Here is a 20,459-nt window from a genome sequence, read left to right on the forward strand (position 1 = left end):
TCTGAGTGTGCATTCTTCATACCACAATTCTCACGTGTGCATTCTTCATACCACAATTCTCACGTGTGCATTCTTCATACGACAATTCTCACATACAGGTCAGATAGTTTTTATTGACATTTTTATAATTTTTTACAAATAGTTCCACAGATCTGCAAGATTTAAAGCTAGTTATTCAAGTTGTAGGATCATTTCTTGATATTTTTCATGCTATTTATAAATAAGATGAAATGCATGTACGAACTTGGAAGACAAAGGCAACCATTTTGTGCTTTTTTTCTAACATGATCACAAAAGGTAATATAGCTGTTTTACAGTAGCCCTTACAATTTGTATGCATTGTCATCTCAATGAAAAGATCCAGACTCTTGCAACTGAAACAATCCCAAATCAGCACACAGGTGTCTTGAAGTTGTATAGAATTTAAAACATCACACTCTTTTTAATTTAGAAGTCAAACAACAAAAATCGGCATTATGTTTGCAAATTTTCACAGGACTAGTTTTGATGGTTTTACCAAACCATCACCCTCAGCTGCCAAAATGCAAATCCATTTGACTTTTAAATTAATACTTGTTTGGCATGTTATTTTATCTTAATCATACTCTTGCTCTATTTTTTATGTACTTTTTCTGTTTTTCAAGTAAAAATGAAAGTATGACTTACTCAGATAAATTATCAGTCATCTATTGGATTTAAATCATTTTGTTCACATTCAATCACTCAGTTTGGCATGTGTCAAAGAGTTCAATATTCTGGACATTACAAATAATTATTAGCAAGCAACATACTGTACTCTTTTAGACATTATGTTCAGTTACTGTGCACATAATTCTCTTTTTGAGTGTTTGTTTGGAAATGGCTTGTTGTGGGGGTATTATAGATTTTTGCATCAATTCTTGTCTATTTGAAAGGTAGTTTGTCATGAATCAATGAAGTGAAACACAAAAGTTAAGTTTCAGTATATTGAAAATTTGCAATTTTTTTTTTTTTAATATTATGTCATGTCCATTTTTTACCAAGATTAGACAAACAACCATTTAAAAATACAGCAAAAGTGGTTTTTCTTTATATAACTTAAAATAATCATTATTAATGTTAATGAGTCTAATTAGGAATATGTAATAGATTTATTGATTAGTTTATTAATAAATAAGATTAACTTCAAAAGAAAAATTAACTTGCACTTTGCCGATTTTCAAAACTCTGATGTGTAAGAAAAACAAAATATTTTATTTCAGGCAATGCTAACACATTGCTTTTAAATTGCTGAGTTTGTTGATTAAATGTGAAACAAAAATTTTTTACATTTTGCCAAATTGCAGTACTTTGCTTTTAAATCTCAAAGTTTGTTAATAAAAATTCATTAATTCATACAAGAAACAAAATAAAAAACCAAATTCAAAATTCGTGCTGCAAGTTGCACATGTTCGGATGGAGGACTATATGTGCTCAAAATTTGGTGGCGCTGTGAGGAACATGCATACAGATTCATTATAAAATTACATAATTAATTAGTTATTAATTTTAAAAGAATTGTTAAGATAAATTAACATATCTGAATATTTCCTTCTGGTTATGCTAATATCTGTCAGGATCACATATCCAAGGATTTTCCATTAATTTTTTTCACACAAGACTTCACAGTTCCAGCTTCTCTTACACAATTTTTACAAATCCTGTAAGAGATTACAGCCTGTACATTCAGCAGAACTGAGATCATGATGGTCCTGTAAGAGATTAGTGACTGTACATTCAACAGCACTAAGATCATGATGATCCTGTAACAGACTACACCTTGTATATTCAACAGCACTGAGATCATGTGTTATTATTAACTGTATAAATTGTAGCAAAGTTTAAAGTTCACTGTTTCTGTGAACTCCAATAAAGTTGCTAAACAATGCAAAATCTCTCTTATGCTTTGTGAAAGACTTCAGGGAAGTGAGATTTCACTAGATTTTGAATGAAAAGGATTTACATTAGAAAACTTCAAAAGAAATGTGCAGAGAAACTAAGAAATCATTTATGATAATGTTGTACAAATAGTGTATGATTTTAACAGGGGCAACTGAATGCAAGATATGTAATTTTTTTTTTATATGAAACCATACAAGACAACATGGAAACAGTTTTAATTGCTAGGACTTCTACGAAACTAAGCAAATTCCAGAATTTTCTTGTTTATACTTTTAATCCTTTCTGAATGGCACAGGACTTTTGCCAATACAATTATATGAAAGAAGCTGTTGCAAACAATTTAATTAACTATATATATGTGGTATTCACTTACTTAAGAATTCCCTTCTGCCATATGTACATGATAGCCATCTTGCAAAGAATTAAAAAGCAATGTTATTGAGCACTTAAACTCAGCAAAAGAGTAGTCATTTATTGATCACTGATAGATAAATGTTATTAAGCAAAATCCTTTATATCTATAATTTTTAATCAGGATTAGTTTTATCATTCTATTTGTCCAATATTTTAGTTATCCAATATATAAAACCACAACAGCTTCAATAACTGGATTTTTAAATAAAGTATATAGATTAATAACTTGCACACTTAAAATCTATAGAATTTATTAATTTCTATAATTGTACAAAATCCAAATATTTTATCAGATATTTTTTGTGCGTATATCAATTTTTATTGTATCTTATGATGCTTCAAATATTTCAATACTTTATACATATTGATAATCCTATTCTCATGCAACTATTTATGCCTAACTACCCAACTTATGTAAATAAAATTATGTATCATGAAATAAATTTCTGAAATAATTATCTTTGATATTTTTATTCTTATATTTTGGTATCTTCAAAATGCTCTTGACTAAACGAAGTTTCCATATCAGCAAAAATTTTAATGGATGATACATATAAGCTTAAACGGACAATAAAAATTTTACATACTTGAAAGAAAGTATAAAATGTAATTTCAGTATACTGGAAAATAATTTTTATTATATAACCAACAGGTAATTCCATAAAATAAAAAGTACCTAAGATTCCTGAATAAAATATACTCTCAGCATTAATGTTTTAATTTTAAACCGCATAGGTTTTGGTTTGTTGTGGTTATGGAAACAAATAATTTTTTATTGCTTATAAATATTTCGTACATTATTTTCTTTTATTATAAATGCAGTCAAAATTTGTGAAATTACAATTTGTGTTTTAGAGAAGAAAACCATTTCATGGTCATTGCACATAAAGTTGCACAAATATTACAAAAAAATCTATCAGCAAGGGAAATAATACAACATCACAATAAATTAGAGATCATGCTTCAAATATTTTTAATATTTTATACATACTTCTATTGTTTTAAGAGAGAAGATTGAAATACAATCAGCTATAGTAACAACTTTGTTATACAATATATACAAATTTCAAAATTTTTAAATATTCTTATAAAGTTACCATAAATATTTCACATCTTAACTAAAAACAATGGAGTCCTAAGACATGAATGATATTAAATGTGCAGAACATACTTAGAGTAAGCCACTTTTCATATTATTAAGCCAACTATTTTGTGTCTGCTGAAATTTATAAGACGTAGTTGTAAAAAGTTAAACGCAGACTAAAATATTTCAGTAAAAATAAAAAAAAAAGATGCCAACAATTAATTATGATTACTGATGTACTGTATATTTCATTAGTCAAAAGTGGTATTAAAAATTACGTATGAAACAGTTTATGAAATTTTCTCATTAAAAATCTACACATATAAGAATCATACTTTTTAAACAAAAAAATTATGCTTTTATCAAATATTTGTTAAATATTTCTGTTGTTGAATTGATATAAGAAAATATGCTAACAGAATTTACAATGGTAACAATTTTCTTTAATGGAATAAATGAAAACTGGAATTTGGCAACCCAAACTTATGAGAATAGACCATTTAGGCAAAAGAAAATATTTACATATGAAAAATGATAAGAGCCCTGCATAGAAGGGATCCAGACATGATTTATAGACAAGGAACTGGTGCGCTTATTTTTGAGCAATATTTTCTGTTACATAAGAAGAAAATTACATAAAAAATTACTTCAAAGCTTATTTACATAATGAACAAATCAATATCACAATAGAAAGAAACACTTAGTATGGAAGGAATCTTTTTAAACCTTTTTTTTTTTTTTTTTTTTTTTAAGTTTATAATCTTTATAAAAACTTTTTTAACATCTAGAATAAATATTACCTGGTCACATAAAAAAATATGTACAGATCTTGATAGGGAGAAAACAAACCAAAAAAAATTAAGTTATACAAGTTTGCATATCTAGACTACAGTCAATTTTAGTAAAAGCATATACAGTCAAACTTAATTATACGGCTACAATATCAAGCTATTTACAATGTCATACTTTCAAAGCCCTAGCCAGCCGTATATAATATGAATCTTTTTTTAAGTTCATGGTTATTAGATTTGTTATATGAGTATTATTATAGGGTCACTCCAGTTTACAAAACTTTGGGCACTTCTTATAAGGAATTTTAGTATTTTCCAAGCAACTTCACTGCTACTGAAACTTTAAATACTGACTTCTCAGAATAAGTTTTAAAATTTAGATTTTTGAGCAATGCTGCACATTAGAAAAAATGCGAAAGTAATTTTCAAATGAAATGTCACTGTTTATTAACTTTTAGACTTTTATATTAAATTTTATTTTGAAATATCATATATTTTATGAAATGAATGTAACTATTTAACTCTATAACATTGTCTCATAAGTATATGCCACATGCTCTAAGTGTGGTAATAAAATGCATATAAAATGTTAAGCTTTGCAATCTTGCATAATTTTTAAACTGCTGTGCTAAATTGTATGCTTTTATATTTCCTCAAAAGTAAACTAATATTTTCTGCAAGCAAAACCGTTTACAGATTATACTGCACTTATTTTTAACTGCTTTCTTATGGCATTAAAAAAAAAAAATATTCTTTCGTCAGAAATTTCAGCTTACGATTGAGCACCTTGTTAAGTAAATATAAAACTATTTATAAAAAACTTATCATGGCATAACATGAAAATAGGAAGATTTGTTTTACAAAGTATTAAAATATAATGGTGGTATTTTTTCTGTTAAATGCTAAGTGAGTCAAAGACAATTCAGTTTCAGTGTAGAATTAAAAAAAAAAAAAAAAAACTCAGTATCTTATTTAAGACAATCTTTTTCAGAGCTACACAAATGAGATAAACAGAAATAAAATACTGTAATTTTCTATTTTTTACCATAAGTGTGCACAAATAAGCTCTTTATGAATAACTTTTGATCACATTTGATTAACATGATAAATTTTTTAAAAGTGTAATAAAATCTAACACAGCCTCTGAATCATCTAGCATTTGTTTGTAAGTGCTAAATAATGTGAATATTTAATTCTACAACACTTTGACAATCTTTTGCACAAAGTTACACAAATTTCAATGCCCAATGGTCTAAGTGGACTCTTCTTCAAGTGCCTTGTATGCACATGTATATTTCTTTTTTGCATTTTATAAATGTCGTCTGCTCAGCCGGAGCTGAGCTAAAATTTGCTGAGTGGACTTTAAGTCCACTCAGCAAATTTTTATTTTATTCAAAGTCAACCAAAGCCACACGAAGCATGCTTTTAAAGGTTAGCAAAACGAGCAAGTTAGCGATGGCTAGCGAGCAAGATGTAGAGCTTTCTAATATTTAAAATTATTTGCTTTTCTGCATTATATTATTGCATAACTTTACACTATTTTACTTCTTTCCAGTTTAGTAGGTTATTTTGCTTTTTATGGTAATTTTCTAACAAATTTCTAGAAGTGACCTTATAACAAGATTTGAATGCAACAAATATGACACTAAAGTTTTCTAGATCATAATAAAATGCTGAATTAAAAAATCAAATTGTCACAATGGCTATTAATAAAGTAATGTGGAGAAAATAATCACTGACTCTTCCTAAAAAATCTTAACATATCAAAAGGATTCAAACAAAAATATATAAAGGAAAAAATGGAAAATTCTGACTAAATATAAGAAAAAGTCACATATGAAAACATACTAGAGACAATACTGATTCAAAGTAGCTGTTTTATTATCATTAAAACTATGAAACTAAGACAAAGTTTATATGTAACTTGAAGTATAATGTTAATGTACTATAGATTGACATCAAAACATTTATAAACAAATCAGCTATTATTATTCTTTTCAAACAAATGAAACTATATTTTTGCTACTTTTTTATAGCTACTAATGTATTTTTAGATAAAATGTAAAAAACTGTAATCTGCTTTTGTAGATTTTAACACCAGAAGTATGTCTTTATTTTATTTTGTCAGTTATTGTTTGAACCATGTACCTGTCTCAATAAACAAATTATCATTAGCTACCGTCAGTCTTTAAATATTATAAAATGCTACAAAAAGGGCGGCAGGAACAATTAAATTTACTAAAATGTTGATATATAAAAAGTTTAAAGTAGGAGCAGCAAAACAATAGCATTTATTTTACGCAAATCTATTAAAATACTTGCATAGCCTTGAAAATTAATACTTTTTAAAATTAAAATAAATACTAAAAACATTTACGAGTGGAAAAGGTGGGTTTTTCTTTAAATAAAAAATTATATAGTTCTGGAAATGATTTCTCATGTTCTACTCAACAGACGGTTATAAAATCAGATATTATATTAAAAGGATTTAAAACCATATTTGGAATTCATAATAAAAACATGAAATTTTATTACAAATATGGTAACATACATATGGAGCATATCTAACATCCTCATGCCCCTCTCAATAAGACTTTAATTCCAAATGAAGCTTCTAATTCAAGTATCTGATATTGATCTCCATTTATAAAAATTGCTAGGCATATATAGCAAATAAATCTAGCTTTCTTCAATGTTCCAAAATAATAGAAATCATATTAAATTCTTCTGTAATGATAAATAAGAACCTATTTCTCTTAGAAAGTTTGACAGATAAGCATTTTGCCTTTTGCCATGACATCCTAACCTAACCTCTTCAATAATGCATGCGCAAGTTTAAACTCTGTGCGGTTAAAAACTACCTTGACATAAAATTATCCAGAATTTAAAGTATATTTATCATTTTTAATGCATTTCTTTACAGCTTAACATTTTAGGAATAATCAATGTATAATATGATGAAAGAGCAAAAAATAAGAATGAAAAATTGATATTTTATATCTTTACCCCTTATAGCAATAGCAATCTTCTGGTGTTAATAAAAAAGCATATTTTATTCTTTTTCATACATTCCTTAAATGTTTTAGCAATTCTAAAAAAATGTTATTCCAGATATGATTAAGTTAAAGAACAGCCACTTTAAGGCAATGTAAAATGTAAAATATGAATCCATCTCATACAGGGCTCAATAATGGAAGTCAGAATTGACAACTGCTTTCACAACACAGCACCAATATAAAGAGCAACTGCATGACTTACATACTGTCTTTCAATCAAGAATGTAAGGAAATTGCAAGCTCTTTTATTAATTATTTTTTTTCTTTCAAATACCAGTCTATATCCTTTGGCAAGAGGCAAACGGAGAAGCTGGGCTTGATAGGAAATAATGATCACTTATGTACTCTCAATAAGCCAGAACCTGCTGGCATCATCAATTGCTTGATGGCAGAGAAAGAGAACTAAACGGCTCCAAACACTGCGATTCTAAATTATGCAGTCTAGCCGACGCCTCCTCAGATCTATTCCAACTACTAAACATGCAGTTTCCAAAAAGTAATACTATCTCAACATCTCAGTATAGTGCTGTTTATGTTTGGAAAGCATATCTGTCACTGTCACCAACTTTTTCAGGATTGGCTAAAATAAAACACAAATCAATAAAAATAAAAGTTATAAAAGTATGTTTCATATTTTAAAGTCAATAATTAACATAGTAATTTAAGAAAGAACAATTACAGTTTATCTGCATAGAACATAAAATTCTTTAATGATTTAATCAAATTAAACATAGTTAAGAAATATTAAAAAAAATACTTTTACACAGGAATATGTAGCCAGTTACCATGCTAGAAGGTAATGTTGACTAGAAATTGTGTTAGGTACATGAATCATATCACTGAAGCACTGATGCCACTTGGCATTACAACTCAACTAGTCCCCTGATGACCTTCCATCTGGAATTATCTCAAGATCATTCAGAATGAATGTCCCTTTGCCCTTCACACTAACCTCATTGCATAGTAGGAGCACATGTTTGCAAGTGGCCTGACCTATTTTAACACCTTCATTAATCTATCCACTGATGTTGCAAGATATGCATATCCTGCAGATGGAATCAGTTTTGAGCATTTAATATGAAGCTGTAAATATATTTTTTTTATACAGCCAAAAGCATGTTATATTACTTTGTTTGTAGTCCTTTTTAAAAAAAAAAAAATTTCTATAACTATGGCACATTTAGATGACATTTGTGCTCTATATTTCTATATATATATATATATATATATATATTTTTGTTTTTGACCTATCTCAAATTTATCGACCACATTTTTAATTATCCAGCATTAAATATAAAATCTTGCACATTAGTAGCATCCTGTAGAGTTATTCAAAATAAATAAATAAAACTCAAACCTCTTCCGAAAAAAGAACTCTCAGTATATTGTTTTGGCGGTAAAGTGTCGACAGAAAAGCTTTTAATGAGACGAACTGCTAGAAAGTGAAAAGATTTCATCTGCACATGTCTAGTCTCCAACTGAGATTTATAAAATGAAATGAGAAAAACTTTAAAAATTTGAAATCATCCGATTCTTGCAAAGGATATCAAAATGATAAAACTGCAATTCTTATGCAGGCTGATTACTATTATTCATTTCTTACAGGGAAGATTAAACATATTTATAAGGAACTTGTTACACATGAAACATTATTTGGATGGTTCTTGTTGGTTAAGGTCTTTCGATTTCCTTATAATGAAAGCAATTATTGAAGAAAATATGATTTCTGAATAAATTAAAAAATTTTCGCAATTCGAAAGTGAAGGGACTGAACCTGAAAGAGGAACTTCTGATTCATTACATTGCAAAACATTACAGGGTTTTGAAAGTGGTTTTGAACATGAGAATAATCATTACAAAGTTAATATTCCATCAACCTTCCAGCAGTCACGTATGCGCAAAATTTACGACAAATTCAGTTTTCAATGCACATCTTTCGCATATCGAAGCTGAGACGTCTGAATGTCATTTCTATTCCTCCTTTCTACCCTTCCCCACATCATGGAATGTGTCAACAGGAAGTCATCTGAGTTTTTTTTTTTTTTCCTGGGTATTTGTGCTACGTGGCAGCTTTTCGTTAAGTTACGACACACATATCTTCGTGGGTAAAAATTCGGAAAATATTTTTTCTCAAATATTTTGTAATTTTGTGTTATTAATTGCCGTGTATTATTTTAATTTGAATACATTTGGCTCTGTAAATTTTACATCAGTTTTCATGGCAAAAAAATATGTGCAACCAGTTGATTTTGCTCGCATTCTTCAAGAATTATCTGATGAAGAAAGGAAGACAAGGAAACCTTTGGATGTGAGAACAATAGCAATTTCCATTCCTTATTTTCTTTTATTTCTATTTTTTAGAAATAAATAAAAATTTTAAAGTTAGTTTAAAGTGCGTTTTTGTAACAGTAAGAAGTAAATTTTCTTGCAGAAGTAAGTAATGCTAAGCTTACTTTTTCCTACCAAGGGTGTTTTCCTTTTTTGTCTATACTTGCCTTTGATGAATATTAAAATTAGCTTCGATTTAAAAATATAATTATTAAATAATAAATTAAAAATGTTCCATAATGAAATACATGATTGCATTTCCATCTCACTAACATAAGAACTTAAAAATAATTTACTAATACTTGAATGTGATATTATTTGTATTTTGCAATAATAAGATTAATAGTTTATTTCTTAACAAATTTCTTATTAATATTCACTCATTTCTGTCATTTTTCGTGCGAAAAACAGTAAAATAACGAATGTCGTAAAAAAAAAAAAAAAAAAAAAAAAAAAAAAACGCTGCACACGCATACTCATGTAAAATTGCCAAGCGCGCGAGATGGAAAGTTAAAGCATACAGAATGAACCTTGTATGCATTGGTTTAAAGTTCCAGAAAATATTATCCATAAAGGCCTTCAGAGTAGAATCATATGCACGTAAATTCCAGCTTAAATTTCATAGACAGAGAAATATACATAAGTTTACTTTTTGAGAATTGGAGATGTAACACCAATAAGCATTTGAAACAAGAGAAAGAAGTTAAGGGTAAAATAAAAGATGTAACATGAGAAAATTTTAAAGAATAGAAAAATTTTACATTTATAAAAACAAAAAAAGAAAAGTTTTCTTTCGGAAGTAAAATACAATAGGGGAAAATAAAACCCAAAATTGCGTTTGTGAAAACAGAGAAGTGTGTGGGGTGAGAACTATGAAAATTAATATTATTACTTTTTAAAAATACAATTACTGTGGTTAAAAAAATAAATTACTGTGGAAATATTATGTGAAACATTCATTAGGAAATAACTGTGAAATTACTTATAAACGATTTAACCAACTTCTATTTTCAGAATATAAAAAAATAATTAATGACTATTTGGTCCAAAACATTATTGAGCCAGATTGTGAGGACCCAAGTGAAGAAAATAAACATCCCATATTTTATTTGCCTCACAAAGTGGTTATCCGTAATGACAGAATATTTAGTAAGGGTCACATTGTGTTTGATGTTTCATATCGCAGTGCAGAAAATCTTTCTTTGAACAATTGTTTAGATGTCAAACCTAATTTCTATCCTTTTTACTGAGATTTACAGAATATCTTCTAGCTTTCACAACCGATATCAAACAGGCATTTCTTCAAATCCAAATAGACGAGCAAGATAAAGACATCGCATGGTTTTTTTTTGTCTGATTCTCCTATTCCAAATGTCAAAGCCACAAGATATCTATTGTTTGGAATTAATAGTTCCCCATTCTTATTCTGCTACCATAAAACACCACCTAAACAGTATCTCAGTAAATTTCGCTTCAGAATTATTGAGTCAATTGTGCTATGTTGATAACATAAATGCTTATTCTAAAGATGCAGAACATTCTTTCACTACAAGAAAGGAATTTATTAAAAGTTTTTAAAGAACCAGTATGCATTTGCACAAATGGCAAACAAATTCCGAAAAACTGACGAAGTTCTGTCTGAAAAATAGTATGTCAACAGAAATATCCAGGGAGCCTTTGGGCCAATCTACTTCCTCTCCGAAGGCATTTTTGCTTGGAACACTGAAAGGGTCTCTATTCATTTCAACACTCATTATTTCCGCGACTTTTCTCAAAACAGATAAATTCTAAACAGTTTCTGCTACCGGTTGCAGGCCATATATTTGATCGTTTACAATTCATTGCTTCATTTTTAATTCTAATTAAGCATTTGATTCAACGAGTTTGGATGAAGAATTCCCCTCATTTGAAATTAGTCTGGACTAAGAGGTGTGATAAGCTTACGAATCAGATAAGATTTCAGTACCTCTCCACTACATGACGGGAAGTGTTATTAAAGAAAATAATCAAATTGAAATCCACTGTTTTTTAGATGCTTTCCCCAATGCTTATGGGATTGCTATTTATCTGACAGTTGTTAAGGATGATATCCATGCCAGTTTAATCACTTTAAAAAGCAGGGTTGCTCCACTGAAACCTCTTTCTTTGCCTTGATTAGAACTGATGGGAGCATTCTTGTCAGCAGATTGTCTCATAAAGTTATGCAAACTTAGACTTAACTTCTTAATTTTGGGCTGATTCGTCTATTGTTCATCACTGGATTAGAAGCGACCCATCAAAACTCAAATCATTTATTAGAAACCAAATCAAAGGCATTCATAAATTTACTGAACCTTACTGCAACCTATGCATTACTAGTCTCAAACGGATGGATTCCATATGAGAGACCAAGATTTAGAATTGAGAAGTAAATGCACCACACATAATATTTGTCTCCAACAATCCAAAGAAAATGTATTGGACATAAATCGATTTAGAAGTTTAACTGAATTATACAGAGTTACTTCTTACACTTTGAGATTTGCTGCTTAATACTGAGGAGATTTAAAGGGTGAAAAAATTTTGGATAAGAATGCACGAGTACAATTTTATGGCTCTGGAATATTGAATTTGATTAGTAAACTTAAAATTAAACCTGATTCCAGCATTTATACTTTAGCACCCCTTTTTAGACTCATAAAAAATTCTTAGTCAAAGGGGGATTAGAGGAATCTGAACTCTCCTTTAACGATAAGGAAGAGCATGAGAGAGTTATGCATGGTGACTAAGACTTTAGTAAGAAAAAAATATTGTATTCCTAAAGGTGAATAAATGATAAAGAGAGTCACAGAAAAATGTTTCATATGTAAAAAGTATGTTGTGAAACCCGCGGATCAGATAACAGCTCCAATACCCAAAGATCAAATTTCAAATATGCTTCCATTTGACATCTGCAGAGTTAATTTCACAGGCCCTATTTATTTAAAAGGGTGGTACAGAAACTGAAAAATCTTACATCGCATTACTCACATGTGCAGAACAAAGGCAACTTCACTTAGAACTGGTGACATCAGTCCCGGCAAAATGTTTTTTACTGATCTTTAGAAGATTTGTTGCCAAAACAGAATCTGCTCTGTAATTTATTCAGATAATGCTAAGATATTTAAGAAAGCCAATTTTGAGCTACAACATTTTTCAAAAATTTTAAAATTTCATCACCACTCATTTGGAAATTCATGGTTGAACAAGCCCCATGGTGGGGAAGTTTCTATGAGCATCTTATAAAATCCGTAAACATTCTGCTAAAGAAAATACTTGGACGAGAACTCCTCATATTTGAAGAAATAACTGCAGTTTTGGCAGAGATATAAATAAATGGTTTTGAATATGAAGCCTCTGATATGTAAACAATGACATAAATGAACCCAAACCACTAACACCATTCCACTTTCTTAATTTTTGTAAAAAAGATTTAAAATATTTCTTAAATCCATCAAAATAGATAGAAAGCTTCTACAGAATCTTTGACATAAAGAAAAATGTACCAGACTGAATAACTTGAATGATTTTGGAAAAAGTTGAAAGAACAGCGTTTGCTGGATCTAAAGACCCTTAGAGCTTCCAAAGATTTAAAGATTGGAAAAGTTGTACTGATTGAAGGATCATCAAAGTCCAAATTTCTGTGGTATTTACAAATGATTCAAGAACTCTTACTTATAAGAGACAGACATACACATGCATGTGTTGTCAAAACGTCCAGAGGGTTATATAGAAAAATTATTCAAGTAATATCCATTAGAAGTGACTAACAAACAACAGCAAAATGTCCTGTCTCTTTTGTTAAATCATTTAATTTTCAATTCATTAATTATCAATATATAAGTGTTTACTATTACCGTAAATCCATTACAAAAATCAAAATATGTAAAGACAGAGCCTTTGGAACTTTAAAATTACTTTTTATTATTAATTAATAATAGTTGATTTAATATATGTGTTATGCAATTGTTTATTTTTACTATTTTTATTTCATATGATTGAGAATAGCTTTGATTTCCAGAATTGTCCTAGATAATACAATTGACATTAATTGATAAATATGGCTGATGTAGTCAGTTGATCTTTATGGAATAATAGTATAGAGGTTATAATTTTGAGCACATTTTTTATTCCTTTTTAATTTACTTATTGTTTATTCATAATTATACATTGGAATATTTATTGATTGATTTGATTGTAGTAAATGCTACCTGAAAAATGTTTCATTTGTTATTTCTTACTTGAAATCAACTTTTTGATGTTTCCGATTAAGTGTTTGATAAAAATTTTATAACTGTTACTCTGGTATGACCTCTTGACAGAGTTCAGGTGGAAAATGTGTGGAAATTATTTTGACTATCAATAGATGGCATTAGAATCCCACGTAAACATGATGTGCCTTTTTCGCTTCTTACAGACTCCCTATCGCACTCCCTCCCCCCCTTTTTTAGGTTTGAGATGCCGAGTTAGATAGGAGGAATTCCTCTTAAACAATTTGATTCTTTGATTATCACCATATTTCATTGTGTTTGATTAAATTTAAACTGAACTACAGATAAATGTAAATAAATATCAATATTATGTAAATATTACATATCTTCTAGTTTAAACTATCCTTTCGGAATAAATTTAGAAATCATTGGACCAAATTTTCATATTTTGCGTGACAAAGAAATAATCTGCTGAAGAGATAAGAAGAACAATAAAAATAGTTAACTATACTGGGAATGAGAATGAAACAAAAAATATGAAAATTAAGCATGCTGACATTTTGGGTTTGGTTTATTTTGACTTCGGTAAAGCACATGAGGGATTTTTGTTTAAAGGGAGGGACACTTTCATAGAAGGCTTTCTTAAGGAAATTGGCTCATATCTACAGTACTTATGGGAAAATCATGAAAGCTTCTACACAGTTAGTATGTTCACCAGTATTTAAAGACAAGTATTCAGTGGTTTTATAGCTTGGCCACTAGCAGATGTTGAAAACTTGAACAAAACTTTTTAATATTTAAAACAATGTCCTGATGCTTCTTCTATGGATCTTTTGTTGATCAAAAACTGACATGATCACTGGAAACTGTTGGATTTATAGGAATTACAAAAAAGGTTAACATACCTCCCTTCCTTTAAAAAAAAAACTTGTCCAATAAAAATGCTTGTAAGAAATTTAACAAAATTTAAACTTAATAATGCACAATTTATTGATGCAAAACAAAATTAAATACATATATTAAATAATTAAACATTGGTTAAATTTTCACAAAAAGTTCTATAAACGTCTACAGTAGATTAGATTAAGATAATTCAAACCAAATAAAATTCAACAGGAAAAATTTCACAAAAAGTTCTATAAACGTCTACAGTAGATTAGATTAAGATAATTCAAACCAAATAAAATTCAACAGGAAAAATTTTGCTGATAATCAATAGAAGTGGGAGAATGGAATATCTACAACTTATTGGATTGTTCAGAAAGATTTTTCATTTTTTCCCAACAGAGGGCTTAAATGTATTTTTTCACTGTCAATTTCATACTTAAGCTGCAAAATCATTATATGTTTTGAAAGCTGACATAGCAAGGCTTGTTTGTAAAAAAGTTTGATTGATTCTACGTAGTAATTTTTGATTGGCACCCTTTCAAATATGGAAAGCAAAAAGCAGCATTTTTGGCAGGTTTTGCTTTTTCCTATTGAAAAGGCAAAAATGCTATTCAAGTAAGAAAAAAAATTATCCAATGTGTATGTTCGGTCAATACATATAATTGACCGAATGCCAGTGCCAAAACTGTTTCGCAAAAAATTTCGATCAAGTAAGTTTGATCTTGAACATGGAGAAGAAGAACACGAGGAACCCACATGTCGAGCTTTGATATTAAACCTAGGCATTTCAAATCTCCATAAATGGTCGAATTCAATAAATTTAATCAGTCAGCAATCTCATGAGTTGTTATTCGCCGGTTTGCAACAATTAATACCTTTATTGTGCCTTCATCAGCTGTTTTTCTAGAACATGGTGCATCTTCAAGATCTGTCAATACATCCTCTCTGTACACATCAGATAATTTTTTTCTTGCTTGAACAGCATTTTTACCTTTTAGATAGTAAAAAAAAAAAGTAAAATATGCCAAAAACACTACTTTTCAATTTCTATATCTGAAAGGGCACCAACCAAACTACTACTTGGAGCCAATCGAACTTTTTCACAAACAAGCCTAACAGCTGCCAAAATTTATAATGATTATGCAGGTTAAGTGTGATGTTAGCTGTGAAAAAATACAATTAAGTCCTTTGTTGCGAAAAAAGAAATTACTTTCCGAACAACCCAATAAGTTTCCTTTATTGCTGGGAAACATTTCCTTTAACCCTTTGACTACTAACAGGAGATATATGTCTCCTTAAAAGTTTAAAAATTATTGCCAGGTTAAAAAGTACTTAGAATCTCCTGAATGTTGGGGATCATCTTCCAATAGTTGGAAAATCAAGACACCACTATGCTCATTGTACACAAATGAACATAGAGAAAAGAACAAATATGAGTTGCCCAATGTGTAACATTGGGTTATAAAAAGAATACTTTTTACTCTAACATATGAGGTAAATCTATTTTATACAACAAAGTTTTTCAGAATAATAGCTGTGCTTATAGTAAGTTGATTGTACATGTGACACATAGGTGTCCTACAATTAACTACGGCTGGGACATGTATCTCTGCCTTCGGCTTGAAAACTGTTTGTCAAAAAAATCCCAAATGCTAAATTTACCTTATTTATGACATATTTTGTTCACTTGGATAGAAAATGGGGTAATTTTTTTTAAATTCATAGTGAAAGGATTAATAAAGGCTAAAAATTAAAAGCAAGGAGATTGGGAAATGGTGTGAAAATTGGAAGAGTTGGTAGTTATGTAATATGAAATTACTGTTACATTATAATAAACTTTATATGGATACATTTTGTTTGAAATTTAACCTGTCAAAATACAAAAATATAATAATAATAAGAAGAAAAACCACAATAAAATTTTGTTTATGAAAATTAATTTTTTATTAGTAGTAACCGAAAAACTCTAAATGAAAATATAACATAGAATAATTATATACTAAAACCAATATTTAAATCACTTAAAAAAACTCCACACCTACTTTTTGCCAATAATCTTGATTTCAAACGACAAAACAACTGAAATAATTCAAGTACTGCAAATATAAATTATGAGAGGTGGAAGAATTTATGAAAGCCTTAACACCAGTTGGAAATTTTTTTGCCACATGGGTGAAAACAGACATTCTTATGTGCTGTTGAAGAATATGAATATGAAAATCCTCCTCTGCTATACAGAATATTGTAAAAATCACTTTCACATCAGGAAACTGTTAACAAAAATAAAATATGTTTACATAATTGCCAGCATCTGAAACTGGGAATCATTGCAGCAAGAATCACTGTGTGGTAATAATGAATGTACCCTGTTTTATTTGTTATGAAACTTTCCTTCAAAAAATTCATAAATCACTCAACTATAAGGCAAAGTGTAACCAAAATTTCTCAAGATTTTGGACTTTGTGGATATAGAATCATATGCAAATGTGTGTCTGTTCCAAAGAACTACTACTTTGATGTGTACCTACAATAAATAACTTGTCATGACAATATTTTCATAGTTATTCTGTCAGCCTTCTGCATAAAAATTGCATCATTTTATTAAACAAAGCAGTTTAGTTATTAAATACTGATTTTTAATATCAATTTTATTGCTGTAAATGAAAAAAAAAAAAAAAATCATCCACATGTCAAGTATTCATACACGCACACAAAATTCATCAGCTCAAGAAGACAACTGGTTTTAAGATCACTATCATTAAGAGGAATGAAATCATTTTGATAGTACACTACACTATCATCAATCAATATTTTTAAAGTATTGGTATTTAATCCTTCTATATTTTTTATTCTGCTTCACGTAATTATGCATTTGAATTATGAGTCACTTTAAATGATTAAAACTCATTCAAAGAAAAAAAAAAAAAAAAAAAAAAAAGAAGTGAATCCTACTAGTGAATCACAACATTACATCTGAGGAATGATTAAGCAAGCATTTTTTCCTAAGTTATAAATCTAATGAATCACAGGATACAAAGCCTTCCCCCCAATAATAAAAGTTTTATTATTTTTATTATTACTACCACTGCTAGAAGAACTTTATAGCACAGACATGCATCAATCCTTCTTTTCTTTAACCCCTTAACTACCCTGGGCGTATATATACACCTTTCCAAAATACTATCATTTGCTTTGCGCTGCTGCCAGTAAAATTATTCACAAAGCTTTGGAATGCAACAACAAAATGACCTTGACAGAGTATGCCAAGGAGGATACTATTTTACAGAAGAGAGGAGAAGGAATTGGAGAGGGGGATCTTCCTGAAATGGTGAAAGTAATGACTGCATGGTTATTGCTCGTGTTTCTGTTTGAGTAAAACATATTAGTTTTATTCTGTGTTTTCCATTTTCATTTACTGTTTGCAGTAGCTGCTTTTTGTAGCAGGTGGAGGTGAAAGTAATGACTGCACAGTTATTGCTCCTGTTTCTGTTTTAGTAAAATGTATTTTTTATTCTGTGTCTTCCGTTTTCCCTTACTGTTTGTAGTAGGTGGCAGGAATAAAGAAAAATATAACGGATGTTTCAAACCCCTTATCTTTCTTGAATTATTTTTTGATAAACAGCTCGTCCTTCATACTGTTACTGAAACTAACTGTTTTGCAGACCAGTACATAAACCAACATCCTGCAAAAGCAAAATCAAGAACAAAATCGTGGCATCCAACCAATTCAGAAGAGATACATGCGTGTGCGTGTTTTTTTTTTTTTTTTTTTTTTTAAAGAGACACAGATTTTACAAGGTATAACATTGAAACCTGATATTAAACTTTACTGGTCTAAAAATAAATTGAGTGAAACTTCATTTTTAGGGATCTTTTTTATTATACATCATTTTTATAACACAAAAATCATTTTTAATATAATTTTACTTTAAACATTAAATTTTGTTTTTTCATTTTCTCTTTTAATCTTTATTTTGTGAAAGTAAACAGTTTTTAGACAGCAAAGCTTGCAATTATTCCCTTCCCAAAATACATCACATAACTAAGCATGCCTGTGTAAAAAAAACATTGGTACTGAGGAGTAAATTTTGTACGTTTTCTGTGGCAGTTAAGGGGTTAAAAATTTATTTATCAACATGACAATGCCTACATATGCACAAGTCATCTCTCCTAAAAATGCCTCTATAGTAATAAAAGTTTTACCTATCAACCTACCTACCTTAGCTATTCTCAATGCAGAATTCATGATCAAGCAGTAATTAATGATAACATGCTACTGAAATAAGATCATTTGCTTTTGATTTCAAATCAACTTTCTTTTCATTTATATGTATAACAGAAAGGACATATTAGATGCTTTAGATATTTCAATCTCAGTTTAGAATCAAATGTATATATTTTATCACAGTAAAAATGAAAAGGTAAGGCAATAGAATAATATATGTATATTAGTTTAAAAGCCTTAATTATCAAATAACTAATATCTGAAGGGAAGCAAAAGTCATAGGCATACCCTATGTTGGCTTAGATTTTGAAGTTCTTCCTTATGAGTGGCACAAATATGGTGAAGAGTTGCTAGATCTCTTGCAGGATCCCCAGAAAATGTTTCTTCTGGTTCCGGTCTTTCAGGAACATTCTAAGTGTACAAATTAGGGAAACATTACTTTATGCTACACACACCAAATATATATACATATATGCCAGAACATAAGAGTATATCTTACCGATATGTCATCAAGGAACTTAATCATCCTATTCTTGTTCTTCAGAATGAAAGGATTAATTACTTCCATCCATGGCTCCTTATATTAAAACAAAAATCTTTATAAATTTCTTTACTCTTCACTTAAACTCCTTTCTTTTTACTGAAGTATTAAATGAAAGTTGTTTGTACCTTTATCATATACTAAAAAACTGGATCAACAATAGCAGCCACTAACTAATTCAACATACTTACATCATCTATTCAGCAATAATTTCATAACTTAAATTCAACACTTCAAAATAATTCAGTTTTCTGGTTCCTAAAAGCCTGAAGATTTTAGTGTGTAAAAGAAAGCTACTGTTTTCTTATGAAAACAGTAGCTTAATATTGTTAATCATATATATTGAATAATTCACAGGCATTCAGAGTTTTCAAACTTAAATTTATTGAAAAGTACAATTTAATATATTTTTCATTCATATCTCTTTTACATTTATACATCATTTAATCGCTGTCCTGATTCATTCTGGTTCACGTTAACAATGGAATATTTCATTCACATAAGACATAAATGTTGATTTCCCCAATTTATCTATAGTCAGAATTCCTTTCTTTAGTTCTTTTCAAAGTTCAAATAATTTCATCAAAAGTAATTTATTTCAATATTATTTGAAAGTTTTACGGATTGATATGGCTAAGAGAAAGGAAGATGTGGGACATCTCAGACTGGATAGGGATTCAAATCTGGTAAGTGATTGGATGGAGAAGGGGATCAGCTAAAAAGATATAACAAAAATGGAATCTGCTAATCAAACAGGTTGGCTGTAGGTGATATTTCATTCCTTTGCTATTTGTAAGCATCTTTCAGCTGGACAGCAATTAGCATTTTGGTTAAGGCTCAAAATCAAAATGCACATTAGAGGACATTAGAAATTCTTAATTATTCTGTTACTCATTTTTAAGACTGGCAATTAAAATAAAGGCACAATTGTTCTCATTTTTATATTATAAAGTCCACAGGCTTATGATTCGTACAGTGAAAAA

At 29.2% G+C, this 20,459-nt stretch overlaps 1 protein-coding gene across 6 annotated transcripts in view; it reads right to left on the reverse strand.

Annotated features, from left to right (window-relative positions):
* Positions 1-2,950: 2,950 nt before the first annotated feature.
* The window catches only part of vap (RAS p21 protein activator vap), a 138,485-nt gene continuing 120,976 nt past the window's right edge, over positions 2,951-20,459 (reverse strand). For all 6 annotated transcript variants that reach the window (XM_085815183.1, XM_085815181.1, XM_085815179.1 and 3 more), the window contains 3 exons: positions 19,435-19,512; positions 19,224-19,346; positions 2,951-7,845 (listed from right to left, as the gene is read on the reverse strand). In XM_085815183.1, the coding sequence (XP_085671309.1) occupies positions 7,768-7,845; positions 19,224-19,346; positions 19,435-19,512 (279 nt within the window). In that variant the 3' untranslated portion in view covers positions 2,951-7,767. The remainder of the gene's footprint in view (positions 7,846-19,223; positions 19,347-19,434; positions 19,513-20,459) is intronic.

Source organism: Stegodyphus dumicola, chromosome 4, assembly GCF_044657685.1.
Source record: "Stegodyphus dumicola isolate Sdum_Otavi_A_Nest chromosome 4, ASM4465768v1".
Taxonomy (NCBI): domain Eukaryota; kingdom Metazoa; phylum Arthropoda; class Arachnida; order Araneae; family Eresidae; genus Stegodyphus; species Stegodyphus dumicola.